The sequence below is a fragment of the Phyllopteryx taeniolatus genome, chromosome 6, assembly GCF_024500385.1.
Source record: "Phyllopteryx taeniolatus isolate TA_2022b chromosome 6, UOR_Ptae_1.2, whole genome shotgun sequence".
Classification (NCBI taxonomy): Eukaryota; Metazoa; Chordata; class Actinopteri; order Syngnathiformes; family Syngnathidae; genus Phyllopteryx; species Phyllopteryx taeniolatus.
In genome coordinates, this window is record NC_084507.1 from 20,839,821 (window position 1) to 20,863,401 (window position 23,581).

General features: G+C 42.7%; 1 protein-coding gene across 1 annotated transcript; it reads right to left on the reverse strand.

Annotated features, from left to right (window-relative positions):
* Positions 1-654: 654 nt before the first annotated feature.
* cpne4a (copine IVa) lies at positions 655-22,777 on the reverse strand. Its single transcript, XM_061777536.1, has 16 exons — positions 22,580-22,777; positions 17,886-18,083; positions 16,498-16,680; positions 16,323-16,394; positions 16,013-16,087; positions 14,927-15,010; positions 14,733-14,822; positions 13,055-13,153; positions 10,804-10,890; positions 9,356-9,415; positions 7,296-7,429; positions 7,095-7,149; positions 6,728-6,779; positions 3,926-4,059; positions 3,504-3,740; positions 655-2,983 (listed from the first exon to the last, which is right to left on the reverse strand). Exons 2-16 carry the CDS (start codon positions 18,057-18,059, stop codon positions 2,852-2,854), a joined length of 1,668 nt encoding a protein of 555 aa, XP_061633520.1. The 5' UTR covers positions 18,060-18,083; positions 22,580-22,777; the 3' UTR covers positions 655-2,851.
* Between the last annotated feature and the right edge of the window lie 804 nt (positions 22,778-23,581).

Genomic DNA, 23,581 nt, shown 5'->3' on the forward strand with positions numbered 1-23,581 from the left:
ATATCTTTATCTTTTTATAAACCTTTTTTATTTAAAAAAATAATAATAAAAAAATGTGATGAATAATAAGAATGCAACATTATTTACAAAATAAATGAAAAATGTGAGGCAGATGTGCTAACCAGTCGTCCACTGTGCCGCCCATGGATGTAAATAAATATATACATATATATATATATATATATATATATATATATATATATATATATATATATATATATATATATATATATATATATATCATCCTTTTTGGAAATACTCGGCAAATAAAGATGATTCTGATTCTGATTATCTTATTGCGAAAGTGCATTCTAACAACCCAGTTCAAAGGTACGCTCATGAGTTTTATTCAGGTACAGACAGGCATGAATTTTATTAAAGTACATAAAGTACATACATAAGTTTTATTGCTTAAGTGCATGCTAACGAGACAGTTAAGACATACGCTCGTGAGTTTTATTAAGATACACTCATGAGTCTTATTCATGAGTTTTATTCATGAGTTTTATTAAAGTACACTCATAATTTTATTGCAAAAGTGTGTCCTAACAAGCCAGTACAAAAGTACGCTCAAAAGTTTCATTACGATACACTTGTGTTTTTGTGTGAAAAGGCCTGCTAAGGAGCATAGTCGAAGTAAGACACAAACATTGATGTTGATGGTAATAAAAGTTTAATTGCTCTCATCAGCTCACGTGACCTGTCCGCCATCTTGTATCAAACGTTACACGTCAGTAAAGACGAGAGGCTTCAAAATGGCCACCAGGAAGACAAAAGATCCAAACACATCAAATGGAAACAAACCTGGCGGTTTCCATGGAAACATAACTTTTTTCTAGAAAAAGGAAATTGTGCTTTGAAGTCTACGCTTGTCATGCTAGCAAAAGACTTTGCTAGCAGACATGTTACATTGTAGCATTCCAGTAAAATGCTCTGACAAAATGCGAATGAAATGCATAGAATGCCACCGGATGTTTTGACCTAGCATGCTAGCATATGTTATGTCACAACATGTTAGCATCAAAAACTTTATCCTAAAATGCTAGCATAAAGGCTCACACAGTATGTTACATCATAACCAACCATTTTTATCATCGAAAGTGCTAGCCGGTATGTTATGTCATAAAATTCTACCTGAGGTGTTTTGACATAGCACGCTACAAGATGTTATGTCCTAACACGCTAGGAGATATTTTATAAAATGCTAGTAGGATATGTTTTGACCTAGCATGCTTGCAAAACATTACATCATAGTCATAACATGTTAGCAGCCATTTTTATGATGTCAAATGCTAGCTAAGATGTTTTGACCTTGCATGCTAGCAGAAATTATGTCATAGAATGCTAGCAGATATATTAAGACATAACATGTTAGCAGCCATTTTTTTGACTGAAAATGCTGGTAGATATGTTTTGACGTAGGACGCTAGCAGATGTTATATGATAACATTTTATCAGATATGTTTTGACGTAGCATGCGAGCAGATGTTAACCTCATAAAATTCTTGCGCATATGTTTTGCCACAGCACACTAGCAAAACATAAAATGTCATAAAATGCTAGCGGATGTTTTGGTATAGCACACTGTTACGTCATAACACACTAGATGTTTTGACATAGCATGGTAGCAGATGTTACATCAAAACCCCATTAGCAGACATTCTATAAATGCTCACGGATATGTTTTGAGCTAGCATGTTAGTGGACGTTATGTCATACCATCCTAGCACACATCACATAAAATGGTAGGGGATATGTTTTGACATAGCACGCTAGCAAATGTTACGTAATAACACGCTAGGAGACTTTTCATAAAATGTTAATAGGATACCGTATGTTTTGACTGAGCATGCTAGCGGATATGTTATGGCATGCAAAACCACACAATCTCATGCATGACGCATTGAAGCTGCGAGCTACTGTAAGTTACCATAAAAATCCCAAAACAAACTGTGGGCTTGTAATGACGTGCACTAAACTTCCAGACAACACGTCAACGTGCACGCTTACAGTGCAACACTTTTCGCTACCTGGCATGCATGACAGACGCTAAAGATGCTGCAGCTAGCTAGCATCCGTTTATGCATAAAAAGACACGAAGTGTGCACGCTTGCAGTCGGATCCTTAGTTATCTGTGGTGGTCGTTAAAAGCCGTTAAGTAGTAATTAGCAATTGTTATCAGTCATTTGTGTTCTTTACCAGTCACCAGTGGTCGTTAGCAGTCACTAGTAGGCGTTAAGTTGTTACTAGTTGTCGTTAGCAGTCATTAGTGGTCATTTGTCTTCCTTCGCAGTCACTAGTAGTCGTTAGCGGTCACTATAGACCGTTAGCAGTTGTTAGAAGTCACTAACAGTTGTTAGCTTTTGTTAGCATTGATCTGACGAGCAGACGCTACAATGAGTGTGTGCACTAGTAGTCACTACCAGTCGTTAGAGGCCATTAGCAGTTATTAGCGAGAAGACAAGTGTGTGTGTGCTAGCTGCTATTAATGGTCCTTCGCAGTTGTTAGATGTAGTTAGTGGTCATTAGTGGTATTTAATATTCATGAGAAAAGAAGATGCTAAGTTGAGAGTGTGCTCTAGTTATTCAAAGTGTTGAAAGAATGTGTTAATACTTGTCCACCACAAGGAGGGGGTGCTACAATATGTGACTAAGTGCTAGTTAGGCTAACTCGCTAGCTATTCAATCACATGCTCCCAAAGTGGACACTACACAGCAAGGCCCGACCTCAACACAAACAAATGTAAACAAAACAAATTATGGTTGCTGCTGAACATTCAAATCAAAACAAAAAACAAGTTGTGCTTTTCAGTTATGTGGCGGACATGTTGGAGGCGGTGAGACAAGCCCCTCAAGGTCCAAAGGTTCTGGAGGTGTGGTACTGACTGGCCACTTTGGGTTTGATGCCTTTGCTGTTGTAGTAGTCCACCACCTGGTTGGGAACCTCGGCTAGCACGCTCTTTGCGAGCGCTGCCGGCGATGCCTGGGGGCAGAAAACAAGACAGCAAGACAGGAAAACAAACTTGACTATTATTATTGTTTACTATCATAAGTATTCCACAAAGTTGGGTCTATCATGATTGATGATGGCAAAAAGAAGTACAGTACACTGTAAAAAGACAAATCTTATTTCAAGTCAAAACATCTTTTTTCAAAATTTTCAGCAAGACAAAAAGACTAAGATACAAGATCTTTGACGATCTCATTTAGTTAATTCATACTAATTCCATTGGCAGTTTTTTTTCTGCTTATTTTAGGGACAAATTGTCTTTTTAATAGTTATTTACTTGAGAAGGTAAAAAAAAATTCCCCCCAGTGTAGACAATCAGCAAATAAAACAAAAAATGTCCTTGAGTAGAGGTTCTTATCATTACCCTCATTATTTTTTTTTTTTATCATCCTCATCATTTCCATCATCATTCTCATCCTCCTTAACATTACTGTCATTTTCCTTGTGATCATTTCCATCATCATCATTCTCATCCTCATCATGTGACACTCACATGCTTGAAGTTTCTGAAGGGCACAAACTGTACGATGTCTCTGAGTACGGGTTCTCCTCTGGGCGACCTGAGGATCCCGTCGTCTCCGTCCAACATCTGCATGTCTCCAAAGTCTGCATTCCCGACGCCCACGATGATGACGGACATGGGAAGGTGAGATGCCTGAACAATGGCCTCACGCGTGTCCGCCATGTCCGTGATCACGCCGTCCGTCAGGATCAAAAGGATGAAGTATTGCTAGATCAAAGACGCACAACACAACAACACTCCTCAAGTTACATAGCTCAAAGTAAAGTATTTTTTTTTTTATTAAATATACTTTTAAAAAGGGCCTGTTAATGTTAAATATGTTTGAAGCGTGTGGGAGGTGTAAAAAATGTAGTAGATATCTTAGCTAACAAGTTAGCAGCGTTGCTATCTACCATGGCCTCTTTGGTGTGAACCTCCTGCGAGGCGGAGTTGGCCACTTTGTGTATGATGGGAGCGATGTTCGTAGGTCCGTAGAGTTGAAGTTTGGGAAGGCAGGCTTGGTAGGCCTCCACCACGCCCTGGATGCCTGAGGGAACATGACAACCACATGAGAATAACATGAGAAGCACACAATAAGGACTTGGGAAGTACATGAGATGCACATGACAAGCACATGAGATAAAGATGATTCTGATTCTGAGAAGCACATTAAAAGTACACGAAAAGCACAAAAGAAGCTCACTAAGAAGTTCACGAGGAGAATGTGAGAAACACGAGTACCACATGACAAAGGCATGAGAAGTACATGAGAGGTACATGTGAAACACATGAGAAGCGCATTAGAAGCACATGTGAAACAAATGAGCAGCACAAGAGAAAAGGACATGAGAAGCACAGTAAAAAGACATGAAAAGCTTCCAAGAAATGCAAGGGAAGTACATGTGAAAAGCATGAGACGCATGCTCTTCACGTGAGAAGCGTATAAGATGTTCATTGCTTGCTCATATCCTCATCTCACTTGTCCACAGCACAAACTTTGTGAAATAATAATGACGCAAAAGGTCATGCGTCCTGCGTTAGCGGTCAACTTAAGTGAGCTCGAGGCGGTCGATGTCCCAGAATGCCACAGGGCGTCTCTGATGTGAGGGAGCGGTCGCTGAGGGAACGCTCGCCGAGTCTTAATTAGCGGCTCAGCACATGACCTTTAGCAGCATGACAGCGTTAGCTGTTAGCATAGCGACAGCGCTGACAACCTCATTTTGCTGAGGCGTAAAATTCATGAACAAAAATAAAACAAAAACGTGACCAAAAATCATCATCATTTTCTTCATCACATCCTCATTCTCATCATCAACAATCTTATCATTGTTATGACTCCATTATCGTCATCATCAAGTCATAATTTGTATTCTCATTGTACTGTAATTATTCTCATCCTAGCCTCCTCCTCATCAGCTTCCTCACTCTCCTCGTTATCGTTACAATTACAACCCCAATTCCAATGAAGTTGGGACGTTGTGTTAAACATAACCCGAGCTCATCTAAGATGGACTGATGCAAAGTGGAAAAGTGTTCTGTGGTCCGACGAGTTTTTGGAAATTGTGGACGTCGTGTCCTCCGGGCCAAAGAGGAAAGGAACCATCCGGACTGTTATGGACGCAAAGTTCAAAAGCCAGCATCTGTGATGGTATGGGGCTGTTTTAGTGCCAATGGCATGGGGTAACTTACACATCTGTGAAGGCACCATTAATGCTGAAAGGTACATACAGGTTTTGGAGAAACATATGATGCCATCCAAGCAACATCTTTTTCATGGACGCCCCTGCTTATTTCAGCAAGACAATGTCAAACCACATTCTGCACGTGTTACAACAGTGTGGCTTCGTAGTAAAAGAGTGCAGGTACTAGACTGGCCTGCCTGCAGTCCAGACCTGTCTCCCGTTGAAAATGTGTGGCGCATTATGAAGGGTAAAATACGACAACGGAGACCCCGGACTGTTGAACACCGGAAGCTGTACATCAAGCAAGAATGGGAAAGAATTCCACCTACAAAGCTTCAACAATTAGTGTCCTCAGTTCCCAAACGTTTATTGAATGTTGTTAAAAGAAAAGGTGATGTAACACAGTGGTAAACATGACCCTGTCCCAGCTTTTTTGGAATGTGTTGCAGTCATAAAATTCTAGGTTAATGATTATTTTCTAAAAACAATCAAGTTTATCAGTTTGAACATTAAATATCTTCTCTTTGTAGTGTATTCAATTAAATATAGGTCGAACATGATTTGGAAATCATTGTATTCTCGCTTTTTATTTATGTTTAACACAACGTCCCAACTTCATTGGAATTGGGTTGTATCATACTGCTCATTGTTCTCAAATCATTTCGTTGGCTTCATCAAGCCGGGACCTCCAACTCTCACTGGAGCGGTTCGCAGCCGAGTGTGAAGCGGCTGGGATGAGAAGCAGCACCTCCAAATCTGAGACCATGGTCCTCAGTCGCAAAAGGGTGGCGTGCCCTCTCCGGGTCGGGGATGAGATCCTGCCCCAAGTGGAGGAGTTCAAGTATCTTGGGGCCTTGTTCACGAGTGAGGGAACAAGCGGATCGGTGCAGCGTCTGCAGTGATGCGGACTTTGTATCGGTCCGTTGTGGTAAAGAAGGAGCTAAGCCGAAAGGCGAAGCTCTCGATTTACCGGTCGATCTATGTTCCTACCCTCACCTATGGTCACGAGCTGTGGGTCGGGACCGAAAGAACAAGATCCCGGATACAAGCGGCCGAAAAGAGTTTCCTCCGCAGGGTGTCCGGACTCTCCCTTGGAGATAGGGTGAGAAGCTCGGTCATCCGAGAGGATCTCAGAGTAGAGCCGCTGCTCCTCCGCATCGAGAGGAGCCAGATGAGGTAGCTGTGGCATCTGATTCGGATGCCTCCCGGACGCCTCCCTGCTGAGGTGGGCACGTCCCACCGGGAGGAAACCCCGGGGACAACCCAGGACACGCTGGAGAGACTATGTCTTTCGGCTGGCCTGGGAACGCCTCGGGATCCCCCCGGAAGAGCTGGATGAACTGGCTGGGGAGAGGGAAGTCTGGGCGTCCCTGCTTAAGCTACTGCCCCCGCGACCCGACCTCGGATAAGGGGTAGAAAATGGTGGATGGATGGCATCCTCATGACGCAATGTTCCATGTCTATTTTTTAGTGTGTTCACAGTTTTTCTTTTTTTCTTTTTCTAAGTGAGTGAGGGAACTTCAAAGCACTTACCTGCACACTCGGGGTTCTCCTCGTTAAAATTCACTGCAAAGTCATGGGAGACCTGGAGGGGGAGGAAGAGGAGGTAGAGGAGAAGTAAGGTGATTGGATGGACAGGAAGTGTCTTTGATGTCTGCTTCAACTAAAAAACTTCAACCATCAATGTAAACATTACTTTTTCATGTTTTTACATTTCTCTTTACAGAGAAATTTGCCTGTGAATATTTTTGTATGCTCTGTTTGAATGTGTTGCTGTTCCGTGTGTTAAAGTAGCAATTGTTTGAAGACAATTATATTAACGTCTATGTTAATTTCTGGTAGCCTGTCTATGGCTTTTCATATCATATGTTAGCATGAAGCTAGAGGACTTTAGCTATACCTTGTAGTCGGGCGGGATGCGAGCGCCAAAGCCGAACGCCGGGAACATTTTGTCACTGAAAAAAAAGAAAATGAAAACAAGCGCTGTGATTGGCCGCCATCAGAACTCATTCAGGAAAAGCGACACGATAACGTCCTGTTTGCTGACAGACATGTAACACCATCACGACTCAGCTCTAACAAGCTCAGATGCCGACTGTACCTGTCATAGTCCTGGCAGATCTCGCCCACAGCGACGAGCGCCTTCAAGTACTCGTTGGGTCGGTACGGGTGGATGTAGTGCAGGGAGCAGCTGTTGCGAGGGTCACCGTTGGACGCCGTGAAGTCGATGGCCACCTGAGAGAGAGTAGCCAATTAGGCAATGGGACATATGACGTGCGATGTGTTGTGTGGGACTTTTGACGTGTGAGGTGTGAGATATGATTTGTGACGTGTGAAGTCTGTAACACGATGTGTGACGTGATGTGTCAGCAGCGTCACTAGGTTTCTCGACAGGGGTGGGGGGGTGCTGATGGAAAAAGATTTAGCCCCAAATGTAATCATTGAGGTAGCGTGGGAGGTTGAACCCCCCACCCCTAAAATAGGCCTAGCTTCGGCACTGTGATGTGTTATTTGTGACCAGTGACGTAATGTGTGACGTGTGACATGTATGACGTGATGTACGACACGTGACATATGTGACGGGTTAAATGGGAAGCGCAATGTGTAGCGTGACATGTTGTGACGTAGGTTGTGTGATGTGTGACGTGACGTGATATGTAAAGTGCGATATCTAGCGTGTGACATTATGTGTGATGTATTATATGTGCCGAGTGATGTGTTGTGGGTGACATTTGATATGTGACGTGACACGTGAGGTGTAGCAATGGGAAATGGGAAAACCTAATGTGTTTTACATGTGACCTGATGTGTGACATGTAACGTGTGACACGTGACGTGTTGTGTTATGTGTGAAGAAAGACGTCATGTGTTATGGGTGACATTTGACATGTGACCTGATGTGTATTGTCTATTGTGAGATGTAGGGTGTGATACTGTATGTAATTTGCTGCGCGACGTGACATGCGACGTGATGTGTGGTATGTGACGGAAAATGTGGTATGGTTGACATTTGACGTGACATGGGACGTGTGACCCATGACGTGTGAAATGTGAAACGTGACGTGACATGTTGCATGTTGCATGTGATCTGTGACGTGATATCGCTGGTGTCGGGTTGAAACCTGCTATGTTCAACTTTGGTCAATTTCATATTTTTTCCACAAATCAATACTATTGGTCAGTCCCTACGTGGGTACGTTATTTTTACAACTAAAGTCTACATGCCCTGCTCTCTTTTATGATGCAATGTCAATGGCTCAATAAACATGCTCTTTTTTTTTGGTTTCCTGAAAAGTGATGGTTTTGGAGAGGCAAAGTTTCCGCCCTACGCCAGGGATATGTAATGTGTGGTGTGATGTGGTATGTGCGTTGTGACGTGTGACAGCTGATCTGTAAAGGCTGTTGTACACTACGCGATCCGCTTAAACCTCAATGGACCGGATCATTGTAAAAAATGTACAGCTGCCGACATATTGATCGATTGGATATATTGACGCCCCGAACAGCGCATACTGTGACTTTATCACATTTAGTAAACCAGAAAAAGATAGCGTCATAATTAATTAAGGAAAAGGCAGGTTTCTAAAGAGAAACTCCTCGTCGCTCGGTGTGCGGCAGCCTTAACATGTAATGTGTAACGTGTGGTACGAGACGTGTGATGTGTGACGTGACTTGTGATGTGTCACCTCTGACTTTTGACCAGTGACTTGTTTATGGGCGGAGCTTGATGATGAAGATCCTGAAATGATTCTACTGTGTGTTGTGTTTAAATTCCTTCCTGTTTTATTTGGAAATGCCTTCCGCCTCAGCCAATCAGCTAACTGAATTCCCCTTTTGGCACTTCCTGTTTCCTGCGTTGCCATGGCGTTACACAGAGTATCCTCCAGACTTGATGCTAAGATGTGTCATGTCAGCATCAGTGTGACCGGTGGGACCGGTGCAACCACAGCCAGGGTCTGTGGTGGTCGCTAAGTGGGGCAACGGGGCGGCAGGTTGGTGTTGCCTCGGTTACCGTTGCCGTGGAAACATCATCAGGACCACTCTGAGAACCCTGGAGCCGTTTCCTCTTGATGGAATAAGAAGCAGGACGCTGACCTGGATGGGACTTGTGGTGTGTATACGTGTGTGTGTGTATGTGTGTGTGTGTGTCCGTGTCCTCACAGTAAATTGGATCTGGCAGCCTCCCATGATGTAATCCAGGAAGGAATGCATCTTGATAATCTGCGAACACACAAAAAAAAGAATACAATTATATCCATCCATCCATTTTCTGAGCCGCTTATCCTCACTCGCGTCGCGGGAGTGCTGGAGCCCATCCCAGCTATCAACAGGTAGGAGGTGGGGTATACCCTGAACTGGTTGCCAATCAATCGCAGGGCACATATAAACAAACAACCATTCGCACTCACATTCACACCTACGAGCAATTTAGAGTCTTCAATGAACCTACCATGCGTGTTTTGGGGACGTGGGAGGAAAGCGGAGTACCCGGAGAAAACCCACGCAGGCACGGGGAGGCCATGCAAACTCCACATAGGCGGGGCCGGGAATCGAACCCCAGTCCTCAGAACTGTGAGGCAGACGCTCTAACCAGTCGTCCACCGTGCCGCCGAATACAATTATAATATAATGAAAAACTTTCATCATCAAATTCATCCATCTGAACTTGTTTGGTGAGGATGTAGACGCTTCATCGACACGCTTCACGCACATGTCTGTTCTGGTGTTGGAGGATATCTCCTCCACCGTGCTATATTTAAGTGACTTCTGACCTCTTTGCATGTCACTTTTATGTAAATGTTATGACCAAGAAGAAGAACGATGGAAATATAGAGCACCATTGAGTCCTGGTGGGGCTCTTGGGGGGCCCGCAGCACCACTGACTGCGCTGACATGTTCAGATGGACCAGAGCTGGGAGGAAGGGACAAGGGGAACAATGAAACAAGGGGAAGAGAGGATGAGAGAACAGGGGGAAAGAAGGGGAAGGAAGGAAGGAGAGAAGATGGAGAAGAGATGAGAGAGAGAGAAAGAAAGAAGAAGACTCAATGGTGCTCTATATTTCCATCGTGATGATTTTAAAAAATGGCTGCAATATAACAAAGAGTGAAAATTTTAAGGGGTCTGAATACTTTCCATACCCACTGTACTGTCCCGATTAGGGAATAGGGAATGAGTGAATGATTGCGAACGCTGCGTTCACAATCATTCTCTCATTCTCTATTGCGTTCACAATCATTCACTCATTCTCTATTCGCTAATCACGGCAGGCCCCATACAGTATAAAATCCAAATAACACCTATACTATATGGACATTTTATTTATTATTATGTACGTCCACTATATAAAAATCCCTAATGGAGTTGTTGTTGGCCTTGTTAAGGCTGCTCCCATTCTGTCTTTTGGCTTCGCCCACACGACGCTGCCTCATCCGTCACCTGCCCATTTAGACCGACAAACATTCGAGCTCACTTTCACGCCGAGCGACAACATAGGGTCGCGTTAGGCGGTGGAGCTGGAGTCTATCCCGGCTGACGTTTGGCAAGGGAAGCGATGTACGAGGGGAGGAGGAAGACAGGGATGAAGAAGAGGAGGAGTAAGAGTGCTGACCTTGCACTGGTTGAGGATGACAATGCCAGAGTTCTTGTAACTCTTCTTCTTCACTTTGTATTTGGAGTTTATGCACGGCCACTGCACCTACACACACACACACACACACACACGCACACGCACGCGCACACGCACATGCACATGTGAGCCTTTTGCAAACCTGAGATAAAAGATTCTGATCCAGCTGAATGCTCATTATTTCTGTGTGTGTATGTGTGTTTTGTGTCCAGCATTGTGTTTTGTGAGGTCATCATTGTCTGTCACTAACACGTTTGTCACTGAGCCACTAAACACACCATGAGGAAGAGGAGGAGGGGGAGAAGGAAGGAGGGATGGGGACAACAAATTAACAATAGAAAAAGAGGAGGAAGAGGAGGAGGAGGAAGAAAGCCAGCAAATGAACAATTGAAGAGGAGGAGGAACTATACTACGACTGACTAATTGGCACTTCCTGTCTCTTGCTGGAAGCTTCAATTAGCGGCTCAGGTTTCACGAATTCAGCAACATTTGAGCTACTTTAGCCTGCTATTAGCCACTTGACATTAGCACTCACATTACGACAAGGTTAGCTTAGCATCAAAAGGAATACAGATCAGAAATTGCAGGAGTCTACTGGTCTCAAAGTGTCATTGTGTCATTGCCTCATGGTTTCATAGCCTCATTGTTTCATAGCTTAACAGACAAATGGTATCATGGCCCCATTGTCTAATTGTTTTACAGTCTCATGGTCTCATGCCCTCATGTGAACATTATTTCATGGGTCATAGTCTCATTGTTTCATAGCTTAATAGTCTCATGGCCTCATCGTCAGATCGTTTCATAGTCTCATGATGTCATAGCATCATGGTCTCATAGTCTCAATGTTTTATAGCTTCATGATCTCAAAGGCTCATGGTATCATAGTCTCATGGTATGATACTTTCATGTCTCATAGCCTTATTGTGTCATAATATCATAGTCTCATCCATCATCTCATGGTCTCGTAGCCTCATCGTCTCATGAGCTCAACCGTCATCTCATGATATCACAGTGTCATAGCCTCAAGATGTTGTAGCCTCATAGTATCTCATGGTCTCATAGCGTTATGGTATCATAGTCTGATGATCTCATGCTATAATAGCCTCAGTATTATAACTTAATGGTCTCAGTCTCATAGCCTTATGGTCTCATTCCCCCGTGGTAGAGTCACTGATGGTGTAGTGGTACAGTCGCCTGACTTTGGTGCAGGCAGCGTGGGTTCAGTTCCCACTCAGTGACGGTGTGAATGTGAGTGCGAATGGTTGTCCGTGTCTATATGTGCCCTGTGACTGACTGGCGACCAGTTCAGGGTGTAGTCCGCCTTTCGCCCGAAGTCAGCTGGGATAGGCTCCAGCGTCCCGCGACCCTAACCAGGATAAGCGGTGTTGAAAAATGAAATGAAATTCCCCCGTGGTATCATAGTGTCATGGTCTCATGGTGTCTTAGCTTCATGGTATCACAGCCTCAATGTTTCATAACCTAATAGTCTCGTAGCCTCACAGCATCATAGCCTCTTAGTCTTTTGGACTCATAGCCTCTTGTGGCCTCATGTTGTGTAGTTGTCAATGTGTAGTTTTGTGTAGTTGTCAGTGTGACGTTGTGTGGTTCGCTGATCCGTTAAATTACTTCTGCAGCTCAAGTTGAAGAGGGATCACAAGTTTTAACGCTTTGGACTCGCTGGGAGTTTGGGACTCATTCCGGAGCTTTTTTGAATGTTTTGTCTTTCACGGAGCACCACAAGTTCTGAATAAACGAAACCCCCCCCCCCCCCCAAAACTCAGAGCAATTCCTCTATCATCTGCAGAGACAGAAAACATCTGCTTTTCTTCTTGCGTTAATGTCTGGACTTCGCTTTGCTCGCTCATCACGTCTGCTGCTTAAACACACGCACGCCACCTGTACGTTAACTTCAACATCATTTAATGCTAAAATATGTGGAAAACACTTATTAACCCTCTTTAACATTGCACAAAAGGTCAATAATAATAAAAAAAAATAAAAGATAAATAAAAAATAGGTAAATAAAAATTGTACCTTAATAAATGTTTAAAAACAGTCTTAAAGATTAAATGCAAATATATTTAACTTAAAAGTTAAATACAACTGAATTCTACTCCAGTGATTGTTTCACGTACCACGTGAGCGAGCTCGCGTCACTCTGAGAATCGCTGTCTCATAGTGTTGTCTTAAAGTTGAGGTTAAGCTATTTATGGGTGTGAGTGATTTGGATTACCTGTCGTCCGTCAATGGCGCCCCGCATCTCTTGGAAGGAGGCCTCAAACTCTCCGATGTAGTCGTGTTTCCCGTTCGAGTCCCAGTCCCACACCGTGCACTGAGTGGTCACACATCCATGCAAACGCACACACACACCCACCCAGACACATACACACACACACACACACAATTACTACATAACTTCACTAGCATCTCATTAATCATTATTAGCACATTAGCTTCAGGTTAGCAGCAGCGTTTTTGTAGTTTTGACTGCATTTCATTGATGAGTAAATGAAGAAGAAATATGTCATCAGATCCACACCAGCCAATTAAATGACCAGTGCATGTGTGTGTGTGTGTGTGTGTGTGTGTGTGTGTGTGAGTGAGTAAGACCACTCAAAAAGGAAGGAGGCAAAAAAGAAAAAAGGAAGGAAAGATAAATCAAAAGAAGGAAGGAAGTGAATGAAAGAAGAAAGGAAGCAAAGAAAGGGAAGAAAGCAAATATTGGCAAGAAGGTATGATGAAAAGGAAGTGAGGGAAGAAAGAAGAACAGAAGGAAGGAACCAAAAGAAGGTCAGAAAGAAAGAAGGGAGGAATGAAGGACAGAAACAAGGGGAAAAGGAAGGAACAACATGAGATAAAGAAAGAAGGAAAGAAGGAAGGAGAGCAGCAAAGAAGTGAAGGAAAGAAATCAGGAAGAAGGAAAACGCAAAGAAAAGAATGAAGATAAGTCAAAAATGGAAAGAAAGAAGCAAACAAAGGAAGGAAACAAACAATGGGCAGAATGGAGGATGACAAGGAAGGTAGGTAGGAAATAAGGAAAGAAGGAAGGAAGGAAGGAAGTATGGAAATAAGTGAAAAATAAAAGAAGGGAAGAAGGAAGGACGGAACAAAGTGAAAAGGGATGGAACAAAGGAAGGAAAGAAAGGAAGGAACCAAAGGCTGAAAAGAAGGAAGCGAAGGAAGAAGAAAGAAAGAAGGAAAGAAACCAAGGAAGGAAGGAAATAGAACAAATGAACAAAGGAAGAAAGGAAATAAGCAATAAATAAGGAAGGAATTAAGATAGGAAGCAAGGAGGGAACGAAGAAGGAAGGTAAAATGGAAGGAAGGAAGGAAGGAAGCAACAGAAGGAAAGAAGGACGTGAGAAGGGCATGTTCCAGTTTGTGAGCTGTCAGTGTGACCAGGACATCAATTGAGTCAATTAAGCAGCACCAGCGTACACACTCGCCTTCTCTTTCGTTTTTTCCCTTTCTAATCCGCTCGACTGTCTTCAAACATCAAATTTGCCCACTTTCACTTTTCACACACTCCATCCATCGTCTCTCTATAAGCAAAGAGCTAAAAATAAATGTAAGCGTATCCATAGCAACCGCACAAACTCTAATAGAAAGGAATTCAAGCGTTTGTTGTTTGCAAGAACGATTATAAAACACTTGATTATATTTGTCTTAAAAGAGCGAAATTCCCCACAATGCCTCAGTAAGGCACAACAATAAAACACACATACATCACACGTCAACACGTAGTACACTTGATGACATCACCGCGAAAACAGGAAGCTGGCATTAAGAAGTTCGGCGTGCAGTGGATGTAGCTGTGTGATGTGTGCACGTGTATGCTTGTGGCTGCATACTGTATGTATGTACAGTATGAGTGTGTGTTTAGGTGTGTGTATGCGTGTGTTTGTGTGTACCTGCAGCTTGCGCTGGTGGTCTCCGTTGCAGAGCGAGTTGAGGGAAACTTTGAACGTTTTCCACACGGGATTCAAGTTGTTCATCACCGTCTGATAACAGCAACACAACACAGCACACAACAACAGAGACACACACGGCATGACAGGTACACGTACATTATGTGTGACGTGTGTGTGTTAGCGTGACTTCCTGCCTCCGTCCTATAGACCAGCTGCAGCGTGGCATCCTCGTTCAGACGATAGATTTCCAGGAACGGATCCGACTTACTGAAAAAGTCCTACGACACACACACCCACACACGCACGCATCAAACTTTATTACACGTGCGTGCTTGTGTTGTGAACTTTTTTTTAACCACGATTATACTCAAACTTTGCGTGTTTGTGTGTGTATACTGAAATACGCGTTTCAGTAGTGTGTATGAAAGTGTTTCAGTCGTGAATGTATGCAAAAAACAGTAGTGCGTGAGTGTTCTAGTCACGTGTGAGCATCCATCCATCCATCCATTTTCTCTCTCTCTCTCTCTCTATATATATATATATATATATATATATATATATATATATATAATATATATATATATATATATATATATATATATATATATATATATAATATATATATATACAGAAAAAGGATGGATATAATATATATATATATATATATATATATATGAGTCACTGATGGTGTAGTGGTACACTCGCCTGACTTTGGTGCAGGCAGCGTGGGTTCAGTTACCACTCAGTGTGAATGTGGGTGCGAATGGTTGTCCGTGTCTATAACTGCCCTGCGACTGACTGGCGACCATTTCAGGGTGCAGTCTGCCTTTCGCCCAAAGTCAGCTGGAATAGGCTCCAGCGCCCCGCAACCCTAACCAGGATAAGTGGTGTTGAAAATGGATGGATGGATATACCATCCATTTTTGTCACCGCTTATCCTCACCAGGGTCGCGGGCTGCTGGAGCCTATCCCAGCTATCTTCGGGCGGGAGGCGGGGTACACCCTGAACCGGTCGCCAGCCAATCATAGTATATATATATATATATATATATATATATATATATATATATATATATATATATATATATATATATGAGCTCATTTGAGTTGTGTGTGTCTATGTGTGTGTGTGAGCAACGACATTTTGTATACGTGTGACCGTTTCAGTAGTGTGTAATCCTGAATTATGTCCTTGACTGCCCTCGCCTGTTTGTGTGTGTGTACAGTATGTACTGTATGTGTGTGTATATTTATGTATACTTGTGTGTGTGTGTAATCACCTTGTCATCCAGCTTTCTGGCACTGAAGGAAAGCTCGATGTAGTCGTCATTCCCCGTCAGCTCTTCCGCTGTGATCTGAATGCACACACAAATGCACACGCACTCGTGATGAGGTGCTCATTATGTAGCAACGATGCCAAGTTTGAAACACGTTGGGAAGAAGCTGCTACCCATATTTATCAACTTCATCGTCAGCTTCTTCTTTATCATCATCATCACCATCACCATCATCGTCACCATCTTGCCACCATTGCTGTTTTTGTTGTTGTTTATGATCACTAGCGTGCCATTAAATGACCGAGACATTTACCGTGATGATGGTTTTTCCCACGTTGCCTCCTGGCCTCAGTAGAGCTTTGGACAGTTTCCTCTGAGAGATGATCTGCACACACACACACACACACACATACAAATATTAGCATCAGTATTAGCATTTGCCGTGCTAGCACAGATCATCCAACAAGAGCGAGGAGCCGACCCGCTACCTGTCCCAGCGTGCACTCCACGGCACCCAGGAAGTCGGCGTCCTTCAGGCCATTGTAGTTGCTGTTGTTGATGTCATACAGCTCGAAGCGCAAACGCTGCACTTCTTCAAAGTAAAAGTCTAGCGTGAAGACCTTGGAGTAGGACGGGTTGACACAGCTGCGCATCACCTCCGTGCGGTCCACCTGCAGGGCCACAAAAGCTTCTAGTGTGAAACAACAAGTAGAAAATAAACAAACATCCATCCATCCATCTATTTTCCGAACCGCTTAAAAAATGTTTTTTTTTAAAATGAAAAATAGGCTAAAACAAAGATTTTAAAAAAAAAACAAGAAACAAATTAAGAAATAGGTTAAAAACAAGTTAAAAAAAACCAGAACAAGAACCAAGTTACGAACCAAGGAAAAACCTTGTCAAAAATAAAGTTAAAAAAGTAACAAAATAAATAAATAAACAACATGCCAGAAAACAAGTTATAAACCACAACAAGATCCAAGTTAAGACAAAGTAAAAAAAAGTAAAGAACATGTCAAGAAAAAGTAAAAAATAATGTAAAAAAAAAAAGTAAAAAATGAAAAACTCAAAAAATAGGTCAAAACAATGTCAAAGTCAAAAACCATGTCAAAAACAAGTCACAAAAAAAAGTTACATTTAAGTCAAACCAAATCCAAAGCAATGTTTAAAAAAAAAAATACAGTTAAATACATCAACAACAACCAAGTCGAAAACCAGCACAAATCCAGGTCAAAAACAAGTTTAAAAAACAAAAATATAATTATAATTATATATTATATATATATTATATATATATATATATATAGTCAATATAATGAACAAAACATTTTAAACATGTTCGTCCTAATGAGATGTTGCTCATCTCGGCGGCGGGGGGAAAATACAAACATGTAAACATGCTGGTTTCGTTAGAACAAGAACATTTCTTCTCCTGACAAGAAGTATGTTTCTTTTTTTTTTTTTTTGCCTATGTCCCTTTTGGGGATCCATAATATGTCCTACATGAATCTTTCTCGTTCTAACAAGAAAGTTTCTCAGTAGGACGAGACGTTCTCTTTCTAACGAGAAACATACAATCCATACAAAACAAATAGTTTAAAACAAGTCAAAGTCAAGTCAAAGCCAAGTAAATAAAAAAACACGTCTAAAACAAGGCACAAAAAAGTCAAATTCAAGTCAAAACCAAGTGAAAAACCATGTTAAAAACACAAAAGAACCAAGTTAAGAATAAGTCAAAAAGCAACTCAAGAAAAAGTGAATTTTTTTTGTAAAAAATAACAGGCCGCTAAAAATATAAAGTGGGGCAACAAGCAACTAAAACGAGCACACACGTACATGCAAATGCACGTGTGATGCGGTTGCCATGGCGACGCACCTCCATCCATTGCCCATGTGACTTCATGTTGAGCACGACACACGGGTCGGGCTTGGAGAGAGCGTCGCGGTCACTGATCCCTTTACACGTCAGCCTCAGCTCCACTTTGGTCAGGCACGCCGACTCCAGCAGACCCAACGAGTCGCACGCCGAATCGTAGATGTCACTCATCATGGCGGCCGCGGCCGGACAGGAAGTCTGCGCAGGAAAAATACAAACAATTAAATGACCATTCCATGGTATGCGCGTGTGTGTGTTAGAGTCTGTAGGAGTGTGTGTTAGTGTGTGCGAGTGTGTGTGTTAGTGTGCATTTGTGTGTGTGTGTGTGTTTTACTGTGTGTTTAAGTGTTTTCGAGTGTGTTATAAATGTGTCCGAGTGCATGTGTGTGTTAGAGTGTGTAGGAGTGTGTGTTAGTGTGTGCGAGTATCTGAGTGCGTGTGTGTTAGTGTGCATTTGTGTGCGTGTGTGTTGTATTGTGCGTCTAAGTGTGTGCGAGTGTTATATAAATGTGTCTGAGTGCATGTGTGTGTTAGAGTGTGTAGGAGTGTGTGTTAGTGTGTGCGAGTGTGTGAGTGTGTGTGACTGTGTGTGTGTGCGCCCGTGTGTTTGTGATTTTGTGTGTGTGTGAATGTGTGTGTTAGTGTGTCAGTTTGTATGACAGTTGTGTGTGTGTTTGTGCATGTGTGGGTATAAACATGTATGTTAGTGTGCGTGAGTTTGTATTAGTGTGTGTGTGTGTTTGTGTGTGTGTTAGTGTGTCAGTTTGTATTCGCATGTATGACAGTTGTGTGTGTGTCTGTGCGTGTGTAGGAGTGTGGGTGTGGGCATAAACATGTATGTTAGTGTGCATGAGTTTGTATTAGTGTGTGTGTGTTAGTGTGCATTTGTGTGTGTGTGTGTTTTACTATGTGTTTAAGTGTGTGCGAGTGTGTTATAAATGTGTCTGAGTTCATGTGTGTTAGTTTATGTTAGTGTAAATGTGTATTAGGGTGTGCTAGTGTGGGTGTGCTAGTACGCGTGTTAGTGTGCATTTTAGTGTGTGGATATGTGTGAGTGCTAGTGTGCGTTTGTGTGTGTGTTAGTGTGTATAACTGTGTCTTAGTGTGTGCGAGTGTGTATTAGTGTGTCTGAGTGTGTGTGCATTAGTTAATATTTGTGTATATGACTGTTTTTTTAGTGTGTTAGTGTGTGAGGGTTTGTTAGTGTCTGCTAGGGTCCCCGACTGGACCATCCGCCAACATCCCCCGCACTCACGGCTGTGGTGTCCTTGAGCAAGACACTTATACCCGGAAATGCACCCCAGGCGCTTCAGCTGCCTCCTGCTCCAGTGTGTTCCACTAACATGTGTATGTGTTCACTGTGATGGCTTAAATGCAGAGAACAAATTTCGTGTGCATGCATTCATGTTCATGACAATGAAAGGCGATTCTTCTTCTTCTTCTTCTTCTAGTGAGTGTATGTTTGTGTGCATCTTAGTGTGTGTGAGTTTGGGTGTGTTAGTGTGTGTGAGCATTACACAAACATGTGTAATCAGATGCCGTACAGGAAGTCACCGTCCTCCATTGACAACTTCCTGCCGCACCGCAGCTCAGGTTACGCTCAACGTATTGCACAACGTCATTGACTGGCAACCAGTGCATTGCAAAAGTTCACTCCACAGTCCACATCACTCTTTATCACTCGTCATCGTTAGCACTCCTCATTCTTCGTTACCTATTACTCTCGGTTTATACTTCTAGCATTTCAGAATTCTCACTCCTCATCACGCTGCATCATTTCTCAATACTCACACTCTTCATCACTAGTCATCACTCCTCATCCCTCTCACCTCTATCACTCCACATCAGTCTTTATCACTTTGTATCACCCATCGTCACTCTTGATTACTGTTCATCACTTTTCAAAACTCCCACACCTCATTACTTTGTATCACTCCTTCATTTTCAATCAAGAACATTTGAATTTTCTTTCATTTTAATTTTTTGGGGTCCACGTTTATCTGTCATGTTTCCTGACAGAATGGTGTAAAGTGGAAAGTCAAAAAGTAAAAGATCATGACCGTACTTTGTCACAGGATGTGCTGAAAATCAGTAGACTTCCTGGCCCTCAAGGCGAGCCTGGAGGACGAAAGCTTCAAGGTGGTGAAGTTCACAAACGTGTGTGTGTGTGTGTGTGAGTGTGTGTGTGTGTGTGTGAGGCAAGCAGGTGCTTGCTGGGAGCGTCAATGGCGGCCCGCTGAGGATTTGTGGCGCCTGAGCAGTCAAGCGGCGGATGAACGCTCCCGCCGGCGGTGCGCTGACGTCCTGCGGCGGATTAAAGAGCGCCGGTGATATAACACGCGACAACGCTAATTATTGTTGCCATTCAACACCTCCCACAGGATTGTGGGTAAATGTTTGGACTCGACACGTCCGGACTCTTTGACGCGCTTTGTAATCTACACGACAAATATGGAAGTGCTGCTACTAATCATACAAAATGATTAGTTGCTCAATTTATTCCACAATAAAAGGTAAAATACTTAAAATTCCCAACAATCGTGTCAATAACGAAACTTGTCAAAAGTGTAGATTATTTGCCATTATGGATACACGCAACGTATCGAACAACGCCATTTTCACCATCCTGACATTTTCACACTAAACTAAAATTAAACTACCAACAAGTCTTAATGTGATTGATCGGTAGAGTCTGAATAAATTGGTCGTTTGAAAAGAACAAGCACATGAAAATGACCATATATCTTCATTTCATACATTGTCATGTGAAAGACAACATGACAAATGAGGGAGGAAGACGCGAACTCAACGACCTGAAAGACGAACACTGAACGGAAGCCGAAACTTGATACGAAAAAAAACATATCATCTTCATCGCCACAGCTATGACGATAGGAGTAGCGTTAGCACAGCGCTAGTCTGTTGTCTGCGTGTGGATCAATTAAGCAGCACGCACTGTCACCTGAGCCACTTCCTGACCATGGCAGGTCATGTGATCAACATCAAGGTGTGGTCACGATATATAGTCTGTATGCGTGTGTGTTATATATGAAATGTATGTATATTTACTACTGTACATACTGTTAGATGAATGCGATACCATTTCCGTATACCGTACAAGTTGCTATATAAAGGCTAACAAAGTGCTAAAGTCTTAATGCTATGAAAGTCCTAGCCAAGTGCTACATACAGTAACTACAGTGTCGGGACGTAAATGTTACAGAAGTACTTTAGCACTTTAGCATTTTAGCACACAGTATAGCCACTGTATAGAACTGCTTGCTGAGTTCTAAGGCGATGCTATGTCGGCTTGCTAACAAACACTACAACTGTGTTCGGAATCAACTATACAGTAGCCTAAGTATATATATATAGTAAGTTCTCCATTTTCTAGAGCTATCTCCTACATAGCGCCCTCAATGTATCCCACAGTGCATCTTGAAAAGTGATAAACAACGGATGATCACTCGAACAGCAATTAAATCCCATGATGCATAGCGTCGATACAGAAAGAGCAACATGTCACAACCTGGATAGACATAAAGTACGTTGTTTGTTTTCATTTTGTAAAATACAATCATCTTAAAACTGTTTTTTCCCCCCCCCCAGTACTGCCTTCCGCTCCACACTAGTAGGACAACTTTGGCATACTAGTATGAGAAGTACATGTTACGAGTGAGGCAAAACTTCTAACGGGCATTTTGGTGCTATTTGTAGGGTCCAGGAGGCTCCTAGTGCATGACACATGCATATTAGTTGGGCCTAGTACTAGCGCAGCACAGTAGTTTAATAGTAAGGTTAAACTGTGTACGAGTAGGCCAGAAGGGGCACTAATAGTATATAAAACATTACTACTAAGACACAGTCCTCCTACTAGTGTCCCATAGTTGTTTTTCTAGTGCACTAAATTGTCTAAAAAGTGAGGATAAAGAGCATACTAGTACATGCAGCTTAAGTTGGATATCAAGAATATTGAATAAATGCCCATAAAGCCAGTTTACAATCCATGTAATATGTTCTTTGTCCTCACTAGTAAAAGAAATTGCGCACACAAGTAGAACAATTAAGGCGGACTAGTACAACACTTGTGTCCTACTAGCAAAAAACATCAGCGCAGTGGTGGTTCTGGGGGGGTCAGTGCCCCCCTAATACTTTAGCCCCCATTGATGGATTTGGATGTTTCAAATGTACCAACCAAGTTGATTTATGACTGGACTAGTCTGTAAAAATGTTCAGTTCTTTCTGCATAAAGGACAACTTTGGCATACAAGTAGGACAACATGTTACAAGTAAGGCAAAACTACTAGTGGGTATTTTGGTTCTACTAGCATGGTCCAAGAGGCTACTAGTGCAGCACAGTAGTTTAGCTGTAATTGTACGCAAGTAGTGGAAAAATGATACCAGTAAGACACAGTCGTTCTACCACTGCGTTGAATTGTCTTACTGGTGAAGACAAAGAGCGTACTAGTACATGGCTTCATATCGAGGATATTGAAAAAAATGCTTTCCATACACATGCATTCATTCATTAATCAATATGGTGCATGCAAAAGCACTGAGAAGAACGGAAGGAGCACTTGTTTCATTGTGAGGAAGAGGATGGGGAAGACAAGAGGATGAAGATGATGGAAGTGCAGGAATTTCAGGCGGAGTTTTGGCGTTTTTCTTTCTTTTTCTTTTCTTTTTTTTTTTACCTTCAGTGGTCAGTGCGTGCGGAAAAATAATGGAGGAAGGCGTCACAAAGTTTCGGCTTTTGGGCTCTCAACTGACATCAGCGCCGCACACCTTCATCCTCTTCCTCCTCCTCTTCTTCTGCCTCTACAGCCTCCCGCCGTCGCGCGCGCGGCTTAAACGGGGGGAAAGCCCACTCACACACACACACTCACACATTTTCGCACACGCACACGCACGCGCGCGCGCGAGAGAGAGAGAGCGAGGAAAGTGCTGCTGCGGTGTGTGGACGCCCCCTGGCAGGACATCACTAGAACTGCACGCTCCCGGGTCGCAAAAAAAGGTCAAGTTGTAGCGGTGCTGGCTTGAACGGTGCCCTCCCTGTACATTGTAAAGATAATCCACTTTTACCGATCTGTATTAATAACAATTCTGAACATTAAGGAGGTGGTCAGAAAATGAACAAGAGATGTGACCCGGTCCTCACTCTTATGTCCAAATTTACATACACCTCAGCATGTCTAGTTGAGTATAATGACATCTATGTGTGTTACTTGAGGAACTTACTTACTTGTTTTCAACCAAGTGACGAATATTGCTCATTCACCTTGGCTAATTTCTATCCATCCATCCATTTTCTACACCGCTTATCCTCACTAGATCACGGGTATGCTGGAGCCTATCCCAGTGAACTACGAGCAGGAGGCGGGGCACACCCTGAACTGGTTGCCAGCCAATTGCAGGGCATATAAACAACCATTCACACTCGCATTCATACCTTTTGATCCATTTAGAATTTTCAATTAACCTCCCGTGCAGGTTTTGGGGATGCGGGAGGAAACCGGTTTGGCTAACTTATCGACAAAAAACGCCAAATGCTGTCATGAGCCTGAGCTACGGTAGCGCATAAGTGAGGGGAAAAAAAGGCCCAGGGCATAGATTCGGCAAAAAACACACAAGCCGCACTAACATTAAACTCTGATGTCAAGTAGCGGGCCGCAAAATATCGTTCCGCCGGCCTCAAT

Excerpts from the sequence above, each read along its gene's own strand:
- cpne4a (XM_061777536.1), bottom strand. The coding sequence starts at position 18,059 with ATGATGAGTGACATCTACGATTCGGCGTGCGACTCGTTGGGTCTGCTG. Across the intron at positions 16,681-17,885 it reads CACATGGGCAATGGATGGAG|GTGGACCGCACGGAGGTGAT; the intron begins GTGCGTCGCCAT and ends GTGGCCCTGCAG. Across the intron at positions 2,984-3,503 it reads CCTTCAGAAACTTCAAGCAT|GCATCGCCGGCAGCGCTCGC; the intron begins GTGAGTGTCACA and ends TTCTGCCCCCAG.